The sequence below is a fragment of the Callorhinus ursinus genome, unplaced genomic scaffold (assembly GCF_003265705.2).
Source record: "Callorhinus ursinus isolate GAN/ISIS: 27379988/994484 unplaced genomic scaffold, GSC_fseal_2.0 scaffold71, whole genome shotgun sequence".
In the NCBI taxonomy this organism is placed as follows: Eukaryota; Metazoa; Chordata; class Mammalia; order Carnivora; family Otariidae; genus Callorhinus; species Callorhinus ursinus.
Genome location: NW_027397133.1, coordinates 1091645 through 1116721, shown reverse-complemented (window position 1 = coordinate 1116721; position 25077 = coordinate 1091645). Strand labels below are relative to the sequence as shown.

Genomic DNA, 25077 nt, shown 5'->3' with positions numbered 1-25077 from the left:
GAAAGCACCTGGTCAAGCAGAGGAGTCGCGCGCGGCGCCGGCGGGCGGGGAGGCGGGGCCGGAAAGATAGGTGGCGGGCCGCCCAGCTGCGCGCGCAGATAGCAGAAATCCGCGAAGGTACCGTAAGGAGAGGGCGTGGTTTGGGAGGAGTTGCACTCCGTCAAGACGAGAAGGGGTTTGGCGAGAATTTATAGAAAATGGAAAGAGGCCACCTCCCAAGTTGGAAAGATGGGGCGTGGCCTATCCCCAGTCGAACGCGGAGGCGCGGCCCCGAGCCCCTGTGGGGCGTGGTCTCGCCCTACTTGGGCGGGAGGGGCGTGGCCCAGCTCCGCGCCCGGTGGCTCTGAGCCTGCGCGCGCTGGAGTCAGGGGTCAAGGCGGCGTAGGCTGTGGCGGGAAACGCTGTTTGAAGCGGGTGAGTAAGGGGAGTAGGGCGACTGCAGGGATTCGGCCTGACAGGGAAGGAGGATGGAGGAGCTGGGCATGGAGGCCTGAGGAAGGGGGGCAAGGGGCGAGGAGACGGGAGGGATCCCTTTGGCTCTGGGGCGCGCGGTACACGGGCAAAGGCCGGTGGTCGTGGGAGCGTGCGCCGGGTCGCGCGGGAAGATGACTGGGTCTGGGGGGGCCCTCGACGTGCGGGGGGCGCTTGTGCTGGGCGCCTGGCCCCCGGGGCGAGCTGGGGGATGCACCCTGGGGGGGTCTTTGGGGCGACGGGATCCCGGACGCATTGGAGGACTGAATTGGTGCACATGGGGGCAAGGTGTCATCCTTTATTCACTAAACATCGAGTACCCTGTGCCAGGCACTGTTCTAGAAACAAAAGCTACAGCCCGAACAAGTCAGAGAAAGCCCTTGCTTGGGGAGAAGACAGAGAGTAGACAAGTGATAGGTAATAATGGTAAAGCAGTACTTTCGGGGTTTGATATACTATCCGAAGTGAGATAAAACAGGGTAGCCAGCCTTTTTAGCTGGAGTGATCAAAAACCGCCCCTCTGGGGAAGTGACGTTTGACAGAGAAGTCGGCCATGTAAAGAAAGGCCTGAATAGAGAGATCATCAAGTGCAAAGGCCCTGAGGCAGGAAGAAGTTTGGTGTGTTTGTAGCTGGAGCCAAGAAAACAGGTGACGTTGGAAGACAGGTTGCGAACCCGATCCTTATAGAGGTTGGCGTGGGGTTTGGCTTTTATTCTAGCTTCCCCAGGGGGCCATGAAAGGTTTTGAGCATCAGAGCAACAGGACCCGCCCTGCGTTTTGAAAAATTCACAGGCCGCAGAGTGAAGATGGAATTGTAGTGGGAACAAGAGTGGAAAGAGGAAGGCCAGTTAGGAGGCAAGAGGGGATAGTAGGTGGTTCAGACTGCAGTGCTATCAGTCTCAGGTTGTCTTTGGGGTTTGAGCCAGCAGGGTGAAAGGAAGAAGAGCTCAGATGGCTGGGATGTGTGGTTGAGCAACAGGTTGGATGGAGAAGGCTGAGGCGGGATGGGTTTGGGGTGCCCCTCTGAGGTGGCAGTGAGTGGGCAGAGTGATGTCAATTTCTCAGCTTCATAGCCCCACCCGTGCCAGGAACCTGTGGTTACCTGTCTCTCCCCCTCCTTGCTGTATGTCATCACCCAAGCCTCCCGTCCACTAGAGAGGTTCCTTACTCACTGACGGCCTTTGCAACGCTGTTCCCTTCTCCTGCAATGCTCTTTCTTCTCTTCAGTCCTTTCAGTCAGCTGCTCTTATGGCAGGCCCTTTGCTGGGCACTGGGAAGCCGATGATAATTCAGTTTGGTTGGGGGGAGGACAGATCTCAATCCAGAGTGCTCTGAACCAATACGAGGCAGCACTAGTCTCAGGGAGGCGAGAGAAGCGGCAGGGGCTCAGGGAAGACTTGTAGAGTTGGTGATACTCGAGAGGAGTCTAAACTGACACAACTCGAAGTGGCCTGTGTTGCAGGCACTGTGCTGAGTGATGCTGGGACCCCAACTTGAGCGAGACCCTGACCCCTGTTTTTGAGGAGCTCACATTCTGAAGCAGTTCCGGGTGCAGTGGGTGCCCCCAGGGGCTGCCAAGTGTCCCGGAAGAGTTGAACTGGAGCTGAGTCTCTGTGGATGCGGAGGAGTTAAGTGGCTGGAAAAAGGGGCGATCTCATCCGGCAAACACTTCCCAAAGCCAGGCCCTGTGCTGGGCAACGTCGAGGACCCAGAGAAGCAGCAGGCCCTGCCCTGTCCTGAAGGGGTTCTGTCTGGTGAGGGAGTCAGACACAGGCCCAGATGGTCTCTGGCCTGCCACAAGGGTAGCGGGAGTCAGGGAGGCCCACAGGAGGGACAAGGCCAAAGCATGGAAAGTGTGTAGTTTCCTGGAGGGCAAGAGTGAATAGTTACTTTTGTGTGTGAGCCAGGATACAAGGGCTGAGCAAGCAGAGGAATCCATCTCCAGTCTGTGTCCCCCGCTGGACAGAGAGCAGTTCACCCGTGGAGGCCGGCAGTCTGCGATGCTGGTTAACAGTGGGGCTCTGGAGTGAGCCTGCCTCTCTTTGAACCCTCCAAGCTAGCTGTGCCACCTTGCGCAGGTAGCTTCACCTCTCTGGGCCTTGGTTCTAGTCATTGTGTTGGAGGGTAACTTCTGCTTACCTTGGCAGTTTTTGTGAAGATTCTGTGAGTTCCTTCATTCTTCATTAGGTAGATGTTAATATATTGAGCACATCCTCTGCCCCAGCCCTCTTCAGGGTGCATGAGACATAGGAAACAAGACAAAATCTTGGTCACACAGAGTTTTTCATTCACATTGTGGGATGGACAGTGAACAAGATAAATAAGCAGTGGTTCTCAGAATCAAGTGGCCTTGGAATCCCTGCAGGGCTTGTTACCCCAGATTACGAGACCGCACCCCCAGAGGGTTTGATTCTGTGGGGTCTGACCCTGAGCATTCCAACAAGTTTCTACCTGAAGCTCAAGCTGCAGGTCCAGGACCACGCTTTGAGAACACTAAGAACTGATACAGTGCATCCCACAGCGATAAATGCCATCTGGAAAAAGGCAGCAGAGAAAGGGGTTGGAGAGTATCAGCTTGGGGCAGTGGAGATTGTCCTTTTAAACAGGACTCACTGGGGGCACCTGACTGGCTCAGTCGGTGGAGCGTGCAACTCGATCTCAGGGTTGTGAATTTGAGCCCCACGTTGGGTGTAGAGATTGCTTAAAAGTCTTAAAAAAAAAAAATAAACAGGCCTCACTGAGAAGGTGACATTTGAGCGAAAACCTGAAGGAGGAGAGGGAGGAGGCCATGGGAACATCTGGGGAAGAGTATTTGGTAGGGCAGAGGGAACAGTCTTTGCAAAGGTCCTGAGGTAGGACCAAGCCTGGAATGCTTAAGGAACAGAGAGGAAACAGGTGGCTGGAGCCAAATGAACAAGAGGGAGAGGGCAGGAGATAGTGTCTAAAAAGAAAGGGGGTGATTGCACAGGGTCCTGGGGGGCCACCCTGTGGACATTGCTTCAGCTCTGCATGAGATGGGACCCAGGGGCAGGTTCTGAGTGGAGGAGGGATGGGATCATCTGACCTATTCGTACAGGATCCCTCTGGCTACTGTGTGAAGAATACACTGATGGGGGCAGGGTGGAATGAGTGATACCCTGGGGGGAGGCCCTTCATTCATTCAACAGATGGTTCTTCAGCACCTACTGTGTACCAGGCTCTGTGGCAGACTCTGGAACGGTCTGGTGACAAAACCGACCAGATCCCTGCCCGCTCTGGGCTCGTGGCTCGTCTTCCAGCAGGGGGAGACAGACCAAAAGCAATGCGCAAAAGAAAGCTGCAGACAATCTTAGAGAGCCGGAGGGACCAGGCTGGGAACTGTGCAGGTGCTGGGAGGTGGTGAGACTCAGGTCTCGTAAGAGCCTATGGGATTTGCGGGTGGATCAAGCATGTGGTCTGAGGGGAAGAGAGAAGCTGGGGTGACTCCAAGGTTGGTGACCTGATGGGAGCTGCCTTTTGCTGAACTGGGGGAGACTGGGGGGGGTGCAAGGAGCCGGTTTGCAGGGAGATGAGGGGCTTGGCTTTGGAGTGCGGGATGCCTAAGCAGACATCCTTATGGTGAGCAGCTGCCTCTGTCAGGCTGGGGCCCTGGGGAGCGGTCTGGGCCGGAATCAGGAGGGGAAGCCTGGTGAGCATAGAGGTGGTAGTAAAAGCGGTGGGATTGGGAGATGGGATGAGAACACCGAGGGAGGGAGCGTCCCAGAAACCAGCATCTTAGCTAGGGGCGGGGGGAGGGGGGTGTGCACCTGGCGTTGTTGTCTCTTTGCCAGTGGAGGGTCCAGAAAGGGAGAGATCACCGTGTTTCCCCAGCTGCTGTTCTGTGCCTGGGCAGCTGAGAGGACACACAGGGGCCTCTTTCCTTCTCATGCTACCTTGCCTGACTGTCCCTCCCACCACACCCGCCAGGTCCCTACCTGCAGGTCAGAACTCTTGTGTGTTTCTCTGGCTGCAGGTCAGAACTCTGTGTGTCTCTCTGGCTGCTTGCGAGGCTGGAGCGTAGATCTCCAGGCTTTTTCCTTCCTGTGAGATAAGCCACCTGTAGACACAGTGCGCATTCAGAAGTCACAAGAGGAGAGTCTGTTCCAAGTCTTCCTCCTTCTACAAAACTCTTGTATGCGTGGTCAGAGCAGCACTACTCGTAATAGGCAAAAGGTGCAAACAGCCCCGATGTTCACTGACAGACGAAAGGATAAACACAACGTGATACAACCACACGGTGAGGAAGTACTCAGGCATGAAAAGGAACGAAGCACTGACCCGTGCTGCGTCACGGGTAGACCTTGAACACATTATCCTAAGTGGAAGAAGCCAGACACCGACGGACACGTATTCTAAGATTCCACATCTAGAAAATGCCCAGAATGGGCAAATCCATAGCGACAGACAAAGTAGATTAGTGGTTGCTTTGGACTGGGAGAAGTGGGGTGGGGATGGTCTGGGGTGGGGGTGATGGCCAAGGGGTGTGGGATTTCATTTTGGGGTGATGAAAAGGTTCTAAGATTGGCCATGGTGATGGTCACACGAGCTCTGAATATACTAAAAGCCATTGAACTATACACCTGAAACGCATGGGTCATATGGTATGTGAATTCTATCTCAGTAAAACTGCCCCGTTCGGTCCCCCCTTCCCCCCTGCCCTGGGAAGCCAGTGTCACCAGTTTATTACCGATTTTTCCAGAATTAGGCATTGACAACAGACATGCTTTGGGGCGCCTGGGTGGTTCAGTTGGTTAAGCATCTGCCTTTGACTCGGGTCGTGATCTTGGGGTCCTGGGATCGAGCCCCCTGTTGGGCTCCCTGCTCAGTGGGGAGTCTGCTTCTCCCTCTCCCTCTGTCCCCCCCAAAAAATAAATAAAATCTTAAAAAAATAAAAAATTAAGTTTCCTGCCCCTTCCCCCCCACCCCCTTTCAAGACATTGACATTTTCAAAGATTCCCAGCAGGTAGTTTTGCAGCCCAGTCCTTACTTTGGTTTGATTGTTTCCTAATGAAAGAATCAGGGCAAACATTTTTTTAGACTTTTTTTTTAATACAAGAAGATAACAATGTAAGTAAGTACACCATTCTACACCTCGCTTTCTCTAACTGGGTCTTTGAGAGCCCTCCACATCAGTACATAGAGCGCTTCCTCATTCCTTTATACAGCTGCATAATATTCCATGGAACAGAGTTAATTTATTTAAACAGTCCCCCAGGGGAGGACATTTAGGTGGTTTCCAGTCTTTTGTGATCGCAAACAATGCTGCCGGAAATAACCTCATAAATGCAGATGTTCGTATGTGATAGTATATCTGTAGCATAAACCCCTAGATGCAGAACTGTGGCCTTCCAGCTTTCATGTTTTCATTGAGGTGGAATTTACATACAGTGAAATGCACAGTTTCTCAAGTGGACAGTTGTAGGTAAGTTAAAGATTTTATTTATTTATTTGAGAGAAAGAGCATGAATGGGGGTGGGGGCGGAGGGAGAGGGAGAAGCAGACTCCCCCGCTGAGCAAGGAGCCCGACGCAGGGCTCAATCCCAGGACCCTGAGATCATGATCTGAGCTGAAGGTAGACTTTTTTTTTTTACGATTTTATTTTATTTTTTGACAGAGCGACAGCGAGAGAGGGAACACAAGCAGGGGGAGTGGGAGAGGGAGAAGCAGGCTTCCCGCCTGCATAGCAGGGACCCTGAGGTCATGACGTGGGCTGAAGGCAGACCCTTAACTGAGCCACCCAGGCACCAGCCCCCACCCCCCCGCCACCCGAAGGCAGACTCTTAACTGACTGAGCCACCCATGCGCCTGAGGTTTGGGTTTGTTTTTTTTTTTTTTTTTTAATATTTTATTCATTTGAAAGAAAGACAGCAAGAGCGAGAGAGGGAACACAAGCAGGGAGAGTGGGAGAGGGAGAAGCAGCCTTCCCACCAAACAGGGAGCCCGATGCGGGGCTTGATCCCAGGATTCCCAGGACCCCGGGATCACAACCTGAGCCGAAGGCAGACGCTTAATGACTGAGCCACCCAGGCGCCCCTAGGCGCCTGAGGTTAACCATTTAGTATGTTCACAGTGTTATGCATCCACTATCTCTGTCTACTTCCGGAACATTTTCATCCCCCCAAAAAGGAAACCCCATGCCCCTGAGCAATCATTCCCCGTTCCTCCGATGTGTACTGTGCGTCTGGCTGTTTCCGTGCAGCATATTTTCGAGATTCGTCTGTCCTGTGTGTCAGTAGCTGCCTACTCTCTAATGCTGAGGAGTATTCCAGTGGCTACCAACCCAAACATTTGCAACAACACATCCCCAGTCAGTTCAGAATTTTTCTGTGCTGTATTTGTTAAGGTCTAGGCTAAGCTGCCGTAACAGAGACCCTACAGCACAGTGGCCCAGGCAAGACACAAGTGTATTTCTCCATACAACTGCCCTCAGGTAGGCAGCTCTGCCCCAGAAGGTTGTCGAGGGGCCTGGGTTCCTCCCATCTTGTAGCCCTGCATTCCCTGCAGTGTTGTCCACGTCCCGGTGGTCAAGGTTGGTCACCACCACTACATCCATGTCCCAGCCATCAAGAAGAGGGAAGAGGCTATAGAGGCAAGCTTCCTTTGAAGGCTGCCCCGGAAGTTGTACACCTCGCAGTGGTTCTTTCCATGAGATAACAGTGTGATCATCCCTAGCAGTGCCCCCTGGGAAATGTAGTCTTGGGTTGTGTTTCTTGTGGCAGCCGCAAGGCAAGAGGTTGGTTGCGAGAAGGATGAAGGGGTGAGTGGATGTGGGGTTGGGTGGGGGCAGTTAGGGGATCCAGGGGTATTCACTGGAACCCAGGGCAGCTGACCCGTCCCCTCCCCACCCTCCCTCCCACCTGGGTCTGGAGTCTGCTGTAGGTTCCTGTAAATCTCTCTCTAGGCCTGGATGCTGGGAGCCATGTACTTTAAAAACTTCTTTCTCTTTTTAAAATAATTTTAAACTATGGGAAGATCAAAAGAATAATAACTCGAAGAACACCTGTATACCCTTTACCCAGATTACGTGTTTTAACATTTCTCCCTCGGCTTTTTTTTTTTTTTTTTTTAAACAGGTACTTCTTTCATTTCCTAAGTGCCGTGCATCGTGGTGGTACCAATTCCCCCCTTCAAGGTATCACAGAACACAGAGCGGGTTTGAAACTCCCACTAGGTTACAGATCACAATTCCAAGTGATCTTCACGGTTAATAAGGGCGTACATTTCAGAAGGCATGCTCTTTTTGTTTTATGATTTGCACGTGCTCAAGCTTTTGTTTTTCTCCTCTCTACACATACGCCACCTAAAAACTTTTTTTCAAAATAGCTTGCATGTATCATGGCTATTTACCCTTAAACAGTTGAGTATGTATTTTCTTAGTATATTCTCTTACTGAACCAGAGTGAAGTTACCAACCTGAATGGGCTTAATTTAAATACAGTCTTTTGTCAAACTTACCAGAGGTTATGTACTTTCATGGCAATATATCTTGTCAAAACATACCGCAAGATAGTTTTTTATATGTTGCAATTAAGAAAACATATAAACAGGGGCACCTGACAGGCTTAGTCAGAAGAGCATGCAAATCTTGATCTCAGGGTTGTGAGTTCGAGCCCCACGTTAGGCATAGAGATTACTTAAATAAACTTAAATAGTCAAGTTTATAAAAATAGAACAACAACAAAACATATAAATGTGTAAATTGCAGTCTCCGTTTGGTTTTTTGTTGTGTTTGCTACCTTGGATCCTGGATGGGGGAGAGTACTATAAAAGGCATTTTTTGGAAAATGGACTCTTTGTTTATGTTATTATTGAGTCGTTGTTAAATGTCCTGGATTTGATCATCACACTGTGCTTGTTTAAAAGAATGTCCTTAGTAGGGGGTGCCTGGGTGGCTCAGTCAGTTAAGCGTCTATCTTCAGCTCAGGTCATGATCTTGCGGTCCTGGGATCAAGCCCTGCATTGGGTTCCCCACTCAGCGGGGAGTCTGCTTGTCCCTCTCCTCTGCCTCTCCCCCTGCTCGTGCGCGCTCGCTCTCTCTTTCTTTCTCTCAAATAAATAAATAAAATCTTTAAAAAGAGAGCATGTCCTTGGGGTGCCTGGCTGGCTCAGTTGGTAGAGCACGTGACTCTTGATCTCAGGGTCGTGAGTTCAAGCCCCATGTTGGGTGTGGAACGTACTTAAAAAAAAAGGAAGAGAGAGAGAATGTCCTTGCTCTTCAGCAATACATGCTAAAGTATGCAGAGGTCAAGGGGCATGGTATCTATCTGACAGGCAACTAACTCAAATGGCTTGGGAAAATAAATAACATAATGACGTGTGCATATTACATACAGGGGACTGATGAAATCAGTGTGGCAACAAATTGATACTCGGGGAATCTGGGTGAAGGGTATGCAGTGCTGCAAATTTGAAATTATTTCAAAAGAGAAAGGGCTTCTTTTTTTGTTTTGTTTTGAAGAGAGATGGGAAGCCTCTGAAGTGTTTTGGGCTGGGAAGGGACCAGATCAGATTTGTGTTTCAGGCCTGGGCAGGTGGGGAGATGGGTGGGCGACGACATCGGAGACAGAGGTTTATGGGAAAGAAAGGGATGTGCTAAGGACCAAGTCTGTGCTGGGTGGAGGGCAAGCAGCCAGGTAAAGGGATGTGGAAGGTTTGAGTGTGTGAGGAAAGGGTTAAACTGAGGCGGGAAGTGGGCTGTAATTATAGTAACTAATGATTATTCGGCATGGCAACTGTGCCAGCATCCCGTGAGCCTGCGGGTAGAGTCTTGCGACTCCTGGGAATTAAAAGGCTCACGGTCATGGTGGGTGCATGGGGGGCCAGGAAGAAGACAGGAACCGTCCCCCAGCCCTGACTAGCCCAGCGGGATGGATGGCAAGCGGCGGCCAGGCCCGGGGCCTGGGGTGCCCCCGAAGCGGGCCCGTGGGGGCCTCTGGGATGAGGATGAGCCATGTCAGCCATCCCAGTTCGAGGAGGAGCTAGCGCTGATGGAGGAGATGGAGGCAGAACACAGGCTGCAGGAACAGGAAGAGGAGTTGCTGCAGCCGGGCCTGGATGGAGCAGCGGATGGTGAGGCCTGGAGCGGGAACCTCCTGCACCCCCACACCTGTCCTGCCTGGGAACCACGTCAGCCATGGAGCTCACCTGTAACCTGTGACCTCTGGCCCACACTGAGCCCCCACAGAGTGCTGACCTTTGACCCTGTGCCAGTATGCCACCTTTGTTGCCTGCAGCTCCCATTCTGACCTTGACCCCCTAATCTCTCCTGAGTTACCTGCCGGATCCAGAGCACCACGTCCACCTGACTTTCCTTTCGCACATCAGATGCCACCTGAGAGGTCATGGGCTGGGCTGGGCGGACCACGACTCCCATGTAGCCTGCTTGTCTCCCCTCCCCCCAACCCAGGGCAGTTCTCCCCAACGGCCACAGATGCCCGCTGGCTGCGGCCCACTCCGCCCCCCCTGGATCCCCAGACGGAGCCCCTCATCTTCCAGCAGTTGGAGATCGACCATTACGTGGGTGAGCGTGGTGGACAGAGGCCTGGTGGGTGGGAGGAGGGGCCTTGGGCTTTGAGGGAGGAGATGGACACAGTGCCCATGCAGGTGGCCAGGGCTGTGGGTGCCCAGAGGGGCAGGAAGAGGGGAAGGGGCCACGGTGTCCCACAGGGCTTTTTGGAGGTGGGGAGTGTCTCCAAATTGAGGCCTGAAGGTAAGAGCTGGCTCCTTGCTGAGGGGACACGTGTGTGGTTTGATGTCCATCCATCCATCTGTCCATCCAGTGTCAGGAGCACAGCATCTGCATTGAGCCGGGCCCTGTTTCAGTCAGACCAGGTCCCTGCTCTTCGAGGCTCACCTTCTGGAAGGATAGGCAAAATAAAAAAGGAAATGGAACCTCAGGTGGCGATAAGGGTTATGGAAGGACCTAAAGTAGGGTAGAGGTGCCAGACTGCGCATCTCGGAGGTCTGAGGAGACCTCTCTGAGGAGGCACTGAGGAGCCATGGGGCGGTCTGGAAGAGGGATTCCGGACAGAGGGTCCTGAGGAGGGAGAGGTCTGGAATGTTCAAGGAACAGCCAGGAGCCCAGGGCGGTGGGAGCAGGGGGCGAAGACGGGGGTAGGGGCGGCACGTGCGACCCTGTCTGCCCAGGCAAGGACCTGGGGGCTCCATTCTGCGCGGGCTGGAAAGCTTTTGGCGCTGGAGAGACCCAGGCCAACTCGCAGGTTAGAAGGCTCCCCTCTAAGAGAGTGAAGAGACAAGCTCCAGGCAGGGAGGAAACATTCACAGTCCACATATCTGACACAAAACCAGTACTGCGAATATGTAAAGAACGTTCAGATCTAAACAGTCCAGTCTGGGAGGGGGCAGAACACTTGAACAGTTCACTCGAGGATGCGCAGTGGCAAATCAGCCCTGGAGGTGACGCTCCGTGTCACTGGCTGTCGGGACGATGCACATGGCAGCCACGGTGAGACACAACACACTCCTATCAGAAGAGCTAACACGTGCACGCACACCGAGGACACCAGTGCTGATGAGGATGCAGAGCAACTGGAACGCTTGCTCGTGCCCTCCCGGTGGGAACGCTTTGGGTTGCAGCCCCTCTGGGAAACAGCCTGGAAGTTTCTTAGAGTTCAGCCTACCCTTCCCACCACCACCACCCCCAGCTTTATTGAGATACAAGAGTTAAATCTACTCTTTTCATAGGACCAGGCAGTTCCCTGCCTTGATACTTCCCCTAGGGTTCCTCTGACAGGAGCCAGCAGGCCGTGTAGTTCCATTTCTATGGACAGTCTCAAAGAGACAGAAGTAAATGACCAAGAGCGGACGGACCACCAGTGCCCGGGCTTGTGGTGGGAGGGGGTGTGGTGACAAAAGCACGTCTCTCAGGAGCTGTTTAGAGTGACAGACCTGTCTTGCACCCCGATTTTGGTGGTGGTCACACGAATCTGTATGTGTGTTAAAGCTCATAACCCCATACACACAAAGTCGGTGTTATTTTCTAAAAGAAAATATTTTTTTGCAAAAAAAGGCAGGGGCCTCCCGCTAGCTCTACAGTGGCAAACAGACTGTAGGGGGACAAAGATGGAAACGGAGGCCGGTGGGGAGGCGGTCAGGGTGGAGGGAACAGCAGGCAGATGCACCCCAAACTGCAGGAATTAGGGGGCTGTGTTCCCAGCCCAGGAGGAGCCTGGGGAGCAAGGCTTTAAGGAGTCTGAAGGGGTCCCTCCTGCCTTACCCCGTCACACCCCCAGGCCCAGCACAGCCCCTGCCGGGAGCACCCCCACCATCCCCCGGCTCCGTGCCCGTGCTCCGTGCCTTTGGAGTCACCGACGAGGGCGTGTCGGTCTGCTGCCACATCCACGGCTTTGCGCCCTACTTCTATACCCCAGCACCCCCTGGTGAGTGACCCTGACCCTCGAGACCCACTCCCGCCCCCGCCCCTCTGGAGGCCCCCCCCTCCCCCCGTGCTTCTGACCAGCTCTGCCATACCAGGTTTTGGGCCTGAGCACCTGGGTGACCTCCAGCGGGAGCTGAATGCTGCCATCAGCAGGGACCAGCGTGGAGGGAAGGAGCTCGCGGGGCCGGCGGTGCTGTCTGTGGAGCTGTGCTCCCGGGAGAGTGAGTGCCGCCCCGGGGGCCAAGCGGGTACGGGTCCATCTGGGCCGGTGCCAGCCTCATCTGTCCGCAGGCATGTTCGGGTACCATGGGCACGGCCCCTCCCCGTTTCTGCGCATCACCCTGGCGCTGCCGCGCCTCATGGCCCCCGCCCGCCGCCTCCTGGAGCAGGGCATCCGTGTGGCAGGCCTGGGCACCCCCAGCTTCGCGCCCTATGAGGCCAACGTCGACTTTGAGATCCGGTACAGCCCCTGCCTCTCTTCAGCCTCCATCCCCACCGCCCCCAGCCAGCTTCCCACCTACTGGTCCTCGTCTCCCTCCAGGTTCATGGTGGACACAGACATCGTCGGCTGCAACTGGTTGGAACTCCCAGCAGAGAGATACGTGCTGAGGCTGGAGGGGAAGGTATGGGGCTCCCCAGGGGCGAAGGGGGGGAGCACAGAGCCGGGACCCTGCAGCCACTGACAGGCCCCATCCCTACAGGCCACGCTGTGTCAGCTGGAGGTGGACGTGCTGTGGTCTGACATAGTCAGTCACCCGCCAGAAGGGCAATGGCAGCGAATCGCACCGCTCCGCGTGCTCAGCTTTGACATCGAGTGTGCTGGCCGCAAAGGTCTGTCTCCGGGACCAGGAGCTCCTCCTGCCCTCCCTTTAGATATTGGTGACATGCCGGTCTTGCCCCAGGAGTCCCCATACTTCTTGAGCTCACTCTTGGGAAGAAGGGAGTGAACATGCAAATGGATAGGTCGTCATAAGATTCTCCATCGAAGGAGGACGGTGGTGGACAGTGACAGGGCAGCTCAGACAGGTGGGCAGGGAAGGCCTCAGGGGTGATGAGGCAAGCCTTGGGAAGAGGGATGAGCAGACACACACACACAGACACACAGACACACACACACCCTCTGCAGAAAATAGCCAGCACAAAGGCCCTGGGGCAGGGCCATCCCAGTCTGTGAGGGACAGGGAGAGGGCCAGAAGATGATGGCATAGGGGAGCGAGGGTGGGTTGTGCAGGGTCTGCAGGCAGTGGGGGTAGAGAGGAGTAGACAGGCTGGGGAGATTTGGAGGTGCAGCCACCCTGATGTGTCATGAAGGAAAAGGAGGAGTCTCGTCCCCCGCGTCCATCCCCCATCTTCTTCCCTGCGCAGGCATCTTCCCTGAACCTGAGCGGGACCCTGTGATCCAGATCTGCTCACTGGGCCTGCGCTGGGGTGAGCCGGAGCCCTTCCTGCGCCTGGCGCTCACCCTACGGCCCTGCGCCCCTATCCTGGGTGCCAAAGTGCAGAGCTACGAGCGGGAGGAGGAACTGCTCCAGGTGGCCCTTGCTTCATTTCCCCTCGTTTCCTCAGAACTCCCCACCCAGCCTCCGCATCCCAGGCTCAAGGCCTCTGGACGCTGAGACACCCAGTCCACGGGTTCAGATCCCTTTGCTTTGCAGGGGTGAACATTTCCCCTCTGGGTTCTGTGTGATTTTCAGAAGCACCTGCTCAGTCTTTCTACAGTGGGCAGAAGGGCTGTAGGGTTGCTCTGGGGGGCTTCTAGAATGTTCCAGGAGTGGGGAGGACCCATGCCAGGGGGACAATCAGGATGACAAACCGGGGTGACCTGGTGTGCTCCCACCCCCAGGCATGGTCAACCTTCATTCGCACCATGGACCCTGACGTGATCACCGGCTACAACATTCAGAACTTTGACCTTCCATACCTCATCTCCCGGGCCCAGACTCTCAAGGTAGGGCAGGCAGGCGGGGGAGGCTTGCCTTCAAAAGCCCCACTGGGGGCTCAAGGGGTGGGCGGCCACCCTGCTCCTCCTCGCTGCCTTCTCCCTTGTGGCTCTGTCCCCTGCGGTGGTCTGTCTTGCTGTGTACCTGCAGCCCACCGCCCCCCAGTGGCTCCAGGGACATCGCTGAAAACAGCCCTGGCCCCATCCCTGCCCTGCTCCAAGTCCAGAAGGTTATCGTGGTCTTTGCAGAGGCAAGGCGGGCATTTATGGTTAAGGAAAGGCTTGTGTGTTTGAGGGGCAGACTGAGCGTGCCCAGGTATAGCGTCTTATCTTCTAGACTTTAAAATACGTTAGTAAAAAAAATAAGGAAAAGGGGAGGGTGTTCCTCGAAGCGTGTGGCAATGCCTTGAGGCGTGTTGAATCTGGGGGTGACTGTGTGGGGTGCATTCGTTTGCTAGGGCTGCCAGAACCCAGGACTGCAGACTTGTGTCATCTCAAGCCCAAGATCAGAGCCTCACAGGGCTGGTTCCTTCTGAGGCCTCTCCTAGCTTCTGGTTGTCCCAGACATTCCTGGGGTGTGGAAGGCCATCTCCCTAAGTCTTCAGCTTGCCTTCCCGCTACGTGTGTCTCTGCTCAAATCTCCCCTTTTTCTTTTTTTCCCCGCTTTTTCTAAGGACACGGTTGTAGGGGATCAGGGCCCACGCTGGTGGCCTCGCCTTAGCTCGATCACCTGTAAAGACCCTATTTCTGAATGAGGTTACACTCTGAGGCGTTGGCAAGTTAGGCCTTCATCAACATCTTTGGGGGGGGCGGCGAGGAGACAGTTTAGCTTCACAACGGTGGTTATATTATATCATTCCTTCCTTTTCCTTATATTTGGCCTGTTTTGTAATGAAAAATAAAAATCACGTTTGGGACGCCCGGCTGGCTCAGTCACTAGAGTGTGTGGCTCTTGATCTCAGGGTCGTGGGCATGGAACCGACTTAAATCAAATCGAATGCTATAAAAAAAAAAAAAAAAAAAAATCACGTTTACGGCCCCCAGTGGCGCCAGGAAGAAGTCCATCCCTGTCCGTCCGGCGTTTGTACACGGGGTACTACTGCTCCTCTCCCCTCTGCCCCCTTACCTGCTATTCCACCGGCTCAGGCCTCTCCTCTCCCCGGGCCCTCCCGCCTTCCCTTCCGGTACCACTCTCTCCTGACCTCAGGCCTAGCTCTCCGTGCTGCCCCCCTGCTGTGCTCCCACCCAGCTCTCCCCCAGGTCCCCCAGCCCACGCACACACCCCCCGCACTGAGCTCAGCACCGTCCCCAGCTCCGCTCCCCCTCCAGCTGCCCATCTGAGGGCGGCTCCCCAGCCACTGGGCACCACCCTTAGCCTCTCAGCCCCGTGGCCATCAGGCCTCTGACTCTCCCCGTTCCGGCCTCCTGTCTCTTGCCTCCAGTCCACGCCTCCCCGGCCCCAGAGGGTTCTTCTGCATCAGAACTGCCCCTGCTTCCGGCCACCCAGCCCTGGGTTCCCTGCAGGAAGAGCGCGGCATCCCGGGTGGCGTCGTTGGCCCTTCCGATCTCCATTCCTCTGGCGTGGCCCTGGGCCGGGGGCAGGTCCCCAGATCTGGCCGCTCCCCACCACAGCTCCGCCCTGCCCGCGGGCTTTGCCTTCAGGTACATACATTCCCCTTCCTGGGCCGCGTGTCTGGCCTCCGCTCCAACATCCGGGATTCGTCCTTCCAGTCCAAGCAGACGGGCCGGCGGGACAGCAAGGTGGTCAGCATGGTGGGCCGCGTGCAGATGGACATGCTGCAGGTATGCGGGCCGGGCCGGGCGGGGGCCCACGTCGCAGGGCTGCTGCCGGGGCCCCGGGCCCACCCTGTGCCCCCTGCCTCAGGTGCTGCTGCGGGAGTACAAGCTCCGCTCCTACACGCTCAACGCCGTGAGCTTCCACTTCCTGGGCGAGCAGAAGGAGGACGTGCAGCACAGCATCATCACCGACCTGCAGGTGCCTGGCTGCCGGCCTGTGACCTCTGACCCCTCCTTCCACCTGCTCTGGCCTCAGCCTCTCCCGCCTTCCTGACCGGGGGCTTCAGCCTCCCAGCTCTTCTCCCGGCTTTCACCTTGACCTCTTGCTTTTGATTTGTGACCTCACCCTGCAGGTGTGACTCCCCATTCCTGCCCACTCACTTGACCTCTGGCGCTGCGACCTTTATTCCGCTCTCCTGCCCGCCCCCTCTAGCCCACACTCGCCCTTCAGATGGCGCCCTCCTCGCTCGGACCCTGCCAACTTCCTCAGCTCCCCCCCTGCCCGCTCCGCACCCAGACCCTCGCCCTCTCCCTGACCCTGATGCCGTCCGTGCGTGTCCCCAGAATGGGAATGACCAGACGCGCCGCCGGCTGGCTGTGTACTGCCTCAAGGACGCCTTCCTGCCCCTGCGGCTGCTGGAGCGGCTCATGGTGCTGGTGAATGCCATGGAGATGGCGCGTGTCACTGGCGTGCCCCTCGGCTACCTGCTCAGCCGGGGCCAGCAGGTCAAGGTCGTGTCCCAGCTGCTGCGGCAGGTCAGTGGGCGGAGCTGAGGGTGGGCCCGGTGACAACACCCCCAGCAAGTCCCACTCCTGGCCTCTGGTCACTCGTTGTGGCTCCTGGGCCGTGACACCTGGATGCCCTTCCCTGCTCCTCCTCCTCCCTCTTCCGGTCTGCCCTGCCCATTCCTGCCTCCACTTACCGACTTCTGCCCTCACAGGCCATGCGCGAGGGACTGCTGATGCCCGTGGTAAAGACGGAGGGCGGCGAGGACTACACGGGAGCCACAGTCATCGAGCCCCTCAAAGGGTGAGGCCCGTGGCTAGGGGGTGGGGGGGTGGCTTGGGATTCCCGGACCTGATTCCTCCACACCCTCCCAGGTACTACGATGTGCCCATCACCACCCTGGACTTCTCCTCTCTGTACCCGTCCATCATGATGGCCCACAATCTGTGCTACACCACGCTTCTGCGGCCCGGGGCTGCCCAGAAACTAGGGTATGGCCCCTTCTTCATCCTGTGCACCCCAGGACTGCCTGGGGGCCGGCTCTAGTCAGGGCAGGGCCGGGGGCCGAGAAATAGTGGGGAGGGGAGTAGAGGGGAGACTCAAGAGGTGGGGAGAGCCTGAAGGGTCTGGAGGAGGAAGAGATGGGGAAGCCAGGTTCACACCCTCCCCCCTCCCCCACATCCTCCGACCCAGCCTGACTGAGGATCAGTTCATCAAGACACCCACAGGGGATGAGTTTGTGAAGACTTCAGTGCGGAAAGGGCTGCTGCCCCAGATCCTGGAGAACCTGCTCAGCGCCCGGAAGAGGTGGGTTCTTGAGCATCACACCCACCCCTGCTCAAACTTGCTGAGGCTCCTCGTCAGTCCCTGTCCCTTGTGGGTCACCCAGGATTGCTAGGCCACACTTGACTGCAGCCATGTGTGACTTAGAACAAGACGCCCCTCCAGACTGCTCCCATTTGCCCCCTCTGCTGGGCGCCTCTGTGCAGTGCACAGCCTGCACACCAGTACACAGCACCCATTTCTAGAAAGGCACCCTAACCGGTGCCCAGCCCTGGCCTCTCATCTCTCCCTGAGATCTGGGGCACTGTGTCAGTGGCCTTGGCTTCCTGTCCTTCCAGGGCCAAGGCTGAGCTGGCCAAGGAGACAGACCCCCTGCGTCGGCAGGTCTTAGACGGGCGGCAGCTGGCACTGAAAGTGAGCGCCAACTCTGTCTATGGCTTCACTGGTGCCCAGGTGGGCAAGCTGCCTTGCCTGGAGATCTCTCAGGTGAGTGCTCGGTTTCCACAGTAGGCAAGGGGGAGCAGACAGGCCCCTCCCTAGGAGAACCAGGTCTCCGTGTGGTAGAGGTCTCGTTGCCCCAACTTGCTGAACATCCTCTGTGGGTCCAGCAGGTGGCAAAACGGATGAGGGCTTCTGCCCTCCTGCAGCGTGCAGCCTCGTGGGTACACAGATGGTGACAGCAGTAAATGCGTTTGGAAGGCAGTTGGTGCTGAGGGCTCGGCAGGCAGATGACGCGGGGCGGGGGGGAGGGTAGTGGTGGGGAGAGCAGAGGCTTTGTTCATTGCTCATTCATTCCGTTTGTCATAGTCGATCTGACAGACCCCACCCACCTCTTCCCCTGGTCGGGGTGGGGATGCAGAGGGCAGGTTCCCTCCCGCCTGATGGGAGAACAGGGCTGTGTCTCTGCTCGTGGGGGCTGGGGCAGTGCTGGGCGCCAACCAGTAACACAGCTGGGCTCTGACACTTGATTTGCTGTGTGTGCTCCAGCGCTGAAGGAGCTGGTGTGAAGGTGCTTCTTCCCACCCCAGGTGTGAAGATGCCTGGAAGGTGCTTGGTCAGTGCTCTGCTCTGAGAGCCCGCTGCCTCCCTCCCTGCCCCGTAGCAGTGTCTTGGGCCTCTTTCCCAGAGGCAGCTCTATCTGGGTCTGAGGTTCTGCCAAGCTGGGATCAGCACCTTGGCTCATGGCCTTAGAAAGGTCTTCCTGTCCAGCCCTTTTCCCTGGGGTTTGGGTCTCGGCACATTCCAAACTTGGTTGCTCCCAGCCATGGGAAGCTCCCTCTGTATCTGGCACTATGTCAGTCCTCATGTGGCTCTGGGTGGAAGACTTGGAAGAATTGCCGGTGACTGGGCTTTTTGGTGGGAGAGGCCTGTGTACACACCCACCCACCTTCAGTCCCAGGGCCCCCAAGATCACCCTCCCATCCAGTGATCCACTAGAAGGACTGGAGGAACTCAGAAAAGCCATCACACTCGTGATTATGACCTAATACAGTTAAAGGATAGAGATTAAAATCAGCCAAGGGCAAAGGCATGGAGCTTCTAATTGTCTCTCCCAGTGGAGTCATGCAGACAGTGCTCATTCCTCCCGGCATCGATGTGTGACAACGTGCACAGAGTGCTTCCCACTAGGGAAGCTCACTGGAGCCTCTGTGTCCCGGGTTTTTATTGGGGTCAATCACGTAGGCACAGAGCATCTGTGTGACTGACCTTCGTTACTTGGTCTCCGGCCCTTGCAGACAGAGGTCAGGCTGATACCGTGGCCCAAGGCCTCAGTGTGAGTCATGTTGTTAGTATAGTCTAAGGTCCTAGGTGAACAAAGACACTCTCTTAGGACGTTCCAAGGGCTTAGAGGTTCCCTCTAAAAGCCAGGTCTCTCTTTGGGCAAGGTTCATCCCGTAGTGCATCCCACCGAAACTGCTGTCATTGGCCTTTCCTAGTTCCTCGGGGCGTCCCCAGCCTCCTTGGTGGAAAGAGGTGGGTGTTTGGCTGTCAGACTCCAGCCCCTGAGCAGAGGCCAGGCCAGGCGGGTTTGGCTTTTCTTCCCCTGGAGCTCCCTCATCAGGGCTACTGCTTCCTCATTTTGTCTGTCTTTTCCTTCTCCACCCTTCCCTCTGTCCCTCTGTCATGTCTTGTTTCTTAGCCTCCTTTCTTATTGCCATCTCTCAGGCTTATAGGGGCAGGGAGATGGAATAAAAAACCAAAACAAAAACCACAGAATCATTCCAGGAAAAGATGAAGGAAAGAAGAAGGGACACAGAACAGGTGAAACAAACAGAAGGCAGATAGTAAAGTGGTAGATTTAAGCCCAGATATGATCAATAATTACACTAAATGTAAGTCACCTAAATGCTCTAGTTAAAAGACAGAGATCTTCTGACTGTGTCCAAACAAACCAAAACAGAAGAGTCACACCCATTTCTCCTTGGTGTGTGCCCCCTGGCCCCCCACTGCCCCAGCTTCAGTTTCCTGTAAAGTAAGACTGTTGGAAAGTTTCTCCATGAGGCTAGCACAACTCTCGACCCTGGGGGGCATTTAACAGTGTGTAGGGTCATTTCCAGTTGCCCAAGGATGTGGGGGTGGCACCGCTGGCTTTCAGGGAGGGGGCCGGGAGTGCTGGTGGTCCTGCACCATGGAGAGCTGCCTGCAGGATCGCCACATGTCACGGCACCTCTGTGGAGGGAAACGGGGTGCTGATGGCCTCTTCTGGCCTTGGCCTTGCCAACATGCCTTTTTTTGCAGTCATTCCTCTTCTGTACCCAGAGCTCTGGGCCAGGGAGCCAGTTCTTTCCAACAGACCTAAGGAGCAGCTTAGTAGCCCCATTTTGTAGATTCGGAAATCAAGGCCCAGAGGGGCGGAGTCACTCACCCAAACCCCCAGGAGGTCATGGGTGGCACCCTGAGCCCGTGTTCACTGTAGATGGCTCCTGGGCCCTCACTGCCTGGTTCTCTCCCTGACAGAGCGTCACTGGGTTCGGGCGCCAGATGATTGAGAAAACAAAGCAGCTGGTGGAGTCCAAGTACACGGTGGAGAACGGCTATGGTGCCCACGCCAAGGTCAGAGGCCACCCCACCTGCTGTCCAGGGATGGGCCTGGGGCTGGTCGGGGGAGTGCAGGAGGTTGGCCCCCTTCTCCCCCTGCCTCCCCGTCACACACACCCCTCTCCAGGTGGTGTATGGTGACACTGACTCCGTCATGTGCCGATTTGGTGTCTCCTCTGTGGCCGAGGCGATGGCTCTGGGGCGGGAGGCCGCGGACTGGGTGTCAGGCCACTTTCCCCCACCTATCCGGCTTGAGTTTGAAAAGGTAAGTGGGAGCCTCCCTCGGGGCTTGGAGTGGGCAGGTGCGGGCCTTGCAGGTTTCAGAGGATCTATGATTCTTGGTGCCTGCGAAGTTTAAGAATGCATTCACGAGAGGTTCCCCTGGTATGTCAGCATCTGGAGAACCCCAGTGTAGCTCAGGCTCTCTCCGTTTTGGGGTGCCCTGACCTGGGGACTCTGGATATCCCATTCCTTATGTTCACATGCCCCGGTTTTGAGGTATTTGGCTGCCTGGGTTCTCCTGAGTTTGAAAACCTCTAAAGCCTTGAGCTTTGCTATACAGGACAGTGTCTATCTTTGAAAACCTTGTCAGTCTTAGAGCATCTCTGGTTTTGGATGTGGGGGCTGCCTTGGGCACTGGGGACCCTGATGGGGCAAATCCTGGATTGGGGCACCATTGGCCAGTGCTTCTTGGCGCCCAGCAGGAATCAGGCTAGGGTCTGGGGACTCATACTGCATGTTATTCCCAAGGTTCAAACTTGGGGTCAGGTCTTGGGTATACCTGCTCACAAATTTGGAGCTTCCCAATTCTGAGAAGCCCCTACCTCAGGGCTCACTCCTGGGCCTAAGTCTCAGCTCCTTGTACCCCTGTCTGCCTCAGGTCTGTTCCAGACCCAGATTTGGGGCTCTCCAGGCTACACCCCCATGTCTGGATCTTGTGCTTTAGGACCTATCTCTAGGTTTATCCCAGTCTCTATTTCACATCTGAGGCCCCTGGAATGCTGAGGGTGTCCCTGGGCTCAGGCGCTGGGGTCTTAGGGTCCATGCCCCCCAGTGTCCCAATCCCGCATTGCACAGACCAGCCCTGTGTGTCCTGTTTCTGAGGGAAGTCTCAGGCGTCTGGAAGTCTCGAGGGTCTCAGCCATGGGTCCCCCTCCAGGTCTACTTTCCCTACCTGCTCATCAGCAAGAAGCGTTATGCTGGCCTCCTCTTCTCCTCCCGGCCGGATGCTCATGACCGCATGGACTGCAAGGGCCTGGAGGCCGTGCGCCGGGACAACTGCCCCCTTGTGGCCAACCTCGTCACTGCCTCCCTGCGCCGCCTGCTCATTGACAGGTGGGTGGGATCCTACCCGACCCTACCCCCAGCCCCTCTCCCTCAGACCCAGGGGTCCAGGCCCCCAGCCCCCTCCTCCCCTGGGGACACAGGTGTCAGGCCCAGCTTGTCCTCAGTGGGGGAACGGTGGAAAGAGTGTGGGGTTGGACAGCTGTGGGTCTAGGCCCCGCCTCTGCCTCCTTGCAGCCTGTGGCCCCGTCCCTCCCCGCCTTGGGCCTCAGCCCCCAGAGCACATCCTGGCCCCCCAGGCTCAGGAGTGGTGGAGGTACCAGCCCGGCCCGCGGCAGCCACTGGTGACACACACACATCCCCCCCCCCAACCCTGGTCCCTGCAGAGATCCCGCAGGTGCTGTGGCCCACGCGCAGGACGTCATCTCCGACTTGCTGTGTAACCGCATTGACATCTCCCAGCTGGTCATCACCAAGGAGCTGACCCGCGCGGCCGCTGACTACGCCGGCAAGCAGGCCCATGTGGAACTGGCCGAGAGGTCCGCCCGGCACGGTGGGGGGTGCAGGGCCGCCCAGAAATAGCCCCTCTCCTGCCAGCTGGGCGCCGCTTCCTATGCCCCCCGCCCGCCCCCGCCGTCCCACCTGCCCTCACCCGCCCGGCCGCCCCGGTCTCCCCGCAGGATGAGGAAGCGGGACCCCGGGAGTGCGCCCAGCTTGGGCGACCGTGTCCCCTACGTGATCATCGGCGCTGCTAAGGGCGTGGCTGCCTACATGAAGTCCGAGGTCAGGCCCACCTGGGCTGCCAGCTCCCCTCAGCTCTCACTTCTGCTTTCCAAGCCTGGCGGGTTGGGGGGGGGTGTTTCCCTCTGTGGGCCCCACAGGGCCCTGAGAACCGCCCCCATCACACCCCTGGGAGTTGGCTCATGATGCCTTTCTCCCAGGCCTCCTGTGCCCTCTGGAGGCCCCCCCCATTATTCTGACCCCTCCTTCACCCCCCCTACAGAGGACCCAGCCTCACCGTGCACAGTGGCTCTAACCGTCTCTGTTTCTGTGTCTCTCTCTCTCCTTGGTCCTTGCTCTCCAACCCATAATTCTCTAGGATTCATGTCCTCCCCCATTCCACCCTGATGGGCCAGTGACCTCTGACCCCCATGACCCCTTCCTCAGTCGCCAGTTCCGGTCCCGCCCCCTCATATCTTGGCTTCTAGCCTTCACCCGCCTCACCCCGCCCCCGCTACTGTCCACCTTCACACCCCCCAGCAGTGACCTCTGACCTTTGCTTGGTAACCTGAGGACCGCCACCCATGGATCAGAGCTCATGGCCAGGGACCCCTCATGGTCTCTGACACCATCCCAGACCCAGGCCCGCCATTGATGCTACACCCCGCAGGGCGGCACCCGTGCCCGGTGACTGCCCCACACCGCTGCCCACAGGTCACGACTGGGAACCCCACCCCAGCGGCTCCCAGTGCCCTTCGCCACGCAGCCTGCTCTTGACCACAGCCCCGGGCCCCCTGACCCCTGGGTGTGACCCCTCCCGGCCGCTGTGTTTGCAGGACCCCCTGTTTGTGCTGGAGCACAGCCTGCCCATCGACACGCAGTACTACTTGGAGCAGCAGCTTGCCAAGCCGCTCCTGCGCATCTTCGAGCCCATCCTGGGCGAGGGCCGTGCCGAGGCTGTGCTGCTGAGTACTCCGGGGGAAACGCCTGGAGCGGGATGGGGGGCACGGGGCGGGGCAGGGGCACGGAGAGCCCCAGGCCCACTGCCTGCTCTCACCTGCAGGGGGTGACCACACGCGCTGCAAGACCGTGCTCACGGGCAAGGTGGGCGGCCTTCTGGCCTTTGCCAAACGCCACAGCTGCTGCATCGGCTGCCGCACGGTCCTCGGTCACCAGGGTGAGCGCCGACCGCCGGGCCCCGGCCCTAGGCCCCCACCCCCCACCCTCCACCGGGCTCCTCCATCGCTGAGGTTCCCGGCCCCCGCCCTACGAGCTGGCAGTGCCACCTGGATGGGCCCTGGCCCCTGGGTGGGGGCTCCCATTTCCAGGCACCCCCTCGAGGGTCCTGGGCCCCCCGCCCCGGGAGTTCCCCGGGGAGTTTTCTCCCACACACTTGCTCCCTTGTTCTCTTGTCTCCGGGGACTTTCAGAAGCCGGGATGGGCAGCGGGTGGGGAAGGAGCAGGGATAGGGCAGCCCGGGCCCTGGCTGGGCCCCAGCTCCCCTGTGCCGCCCCGCCCCCTCTGCCAGGAGCCGTGTGCAAGTTCTGCCGGCCTCGGGAGTCCGAGCTGTATCAGAAGGAGGTGAGGGGCGGGGCGGCAAGGGGAGGGAGGGTGACGGGGGGGGGGGGGGGGGGCGGCCGGGGCTACCTTCAGCCCTCTTGCCCCCAGGTGTCCCACCTGAACGCCCTGGAGGAGCGCTTCTCACGCCTCTGGACCCAGTGCCAGCGCTGTCAGGGCAGCCTGCACGAGGATGTCATCTGCACCAGGTACGCGGGGGGCCCGCCTGCCACCCACCCTCCCAGCTCCCGGGCCTGGGCACCAGAGCCCTGACCTGAAGGCCCTGGGGGGCGCACTGGCTGACTTTCTGGGTGTCCCAGCCTTGCTGCGGGGAGGGCTCGCTCCGGGGGCCAGCACCTGCCCAGGAAATGACCGCGGTTCTCTCTCTCCTGCTCTTGCACACACATGCACACATGTACACACGCACGCACGCGCACCTCCGCCCTGGCCCCCTCCCCCAGGCCGGGCCAGGCTTTCCCCAGGGAACAGGTGGGCGGGGCTGGTTCCCACGCCAGGTGACAGGTGATATACGGCTGGTGGAGCCCAGCGCCTCCGCGGGTACCCGCTGTTAACAGCTCCCCCCATGCCCGCTGAGCAAACAGTCTGCCCCTGGAGGGGGGGTTGGGTGGGCAGCAGGCGGGGGCCAAAGTCCTGGGAACGGCCCCGGCCCCATCACCGGGCCGGGCAGCGCCCCAGCCCTGACCCTGACCCCCCACCCTGCCCCCAGCCGGGACTGCCCCATCTTCTACATGCGCAAGAAGGTGCGGAAGGACCTAGAAGACCAGGAGCAGCTTCTGAGGCGCTTTGGCCCTCCCGGCCCTGAGGCCTGGTGACCTCTGACCAGGGCAGGCGTCTCACCAGGGCTGGGGGGTGGGGGGGCAGTATTGGCAGAGAATTAATAAAGTTCAGGCCTTTTGTTTCCTGGTGCCTTGTGGTCTTTGGTGGGTGGGGTCCGCTGTCATGAACCCTGGCCCCGGTGGGTCATCTCCACTCACTGGGGTCCCCTGACCCCCAGGAAACCCCCGCTGACTTCCTCACCTTCCCTCCAAGACCCCTGGGCTCCCAGCGCTGCTGCCAGCCCCATGAAAGCCATGCCTGCCTCAGTCTCCCCCTGCGACCCTCCCTCGAGGCCCTGAGTGAACGTCTAACCACACATCCTCCTCTGCCTGGACCGCCCCGCCCTCCAGGTGCTGACCTGTTTCCTCCAGGCCTGGGGCAGCCCCTCACACGGAAGCTCCCACTCCCTGGCACAACCCAGGGGACCCCCCCCTTTCTATGTCATACACCCACGATGTTTCCACCTTGGGGTCCTCACCGGCTCTGGGCCTGGGTTTTCCTCAGAGA

General features: G+C 57.7%; 1 protein-coding gene across 2 annotated transcripts; it reads left to right on the top strand.

Moving 5' to 3' along the window:
- The first annotated feature begins 213 nt into the window (after window positions 1-213).
- On the top strand, window positions 214-24654 carry POLD1 (DNA polymerase delta 1, catalytic subunit). Of its 2 annotated transcripts, none has more exons than XM_073886407.1 (27): window positions 214-414; window positions 9313-9558; window positions 9896-10009; window positions 11742-11888; window positions 11983-12108; window positions 12179-12347; window positions 12429-12510; window positions 12589-12718; window positions 13253-13419; window positions 13731-13835; window positions 15489-15629; window positions 15712-15822; window positions 16188-16379; window positions 16565-16653; window positions 16725-16841; window positions 17044-17157; window positions 17472-17619; window positions 20092-20187; window positions 20300-20437; window positions 21332-21507; window positions 21843-21995; window positions 22137-22239; window positions 23013-23145; window positions 23240-23353; window positions 23606-23757; window positions 23845-23942; window positions 24461-24654. In XM_073886407.1, the coding sequence occupies exons 2-27, from the start codon at window positions 9357-9359 to the stop codon at window positions 24564-24566; spliced, it is 3423 nt and encodes a 1140-aa protein (XP_073742508.1). In that variant the 5' UTR covers window positions 214-414; window positions 9313-9356; the 3' UTR covers window positions 24567-24654. The 2 variants fall into 2 exon arrangements, with proteins under 2 accessions (XP_073742508.1, XP_025705472.1); XM_025849687.2 differs by having other exon boundaries at window positions 220-414; window positions 23705-23757.
- Window positions 24655-25077: the final 423 nt, after the last annotated feature.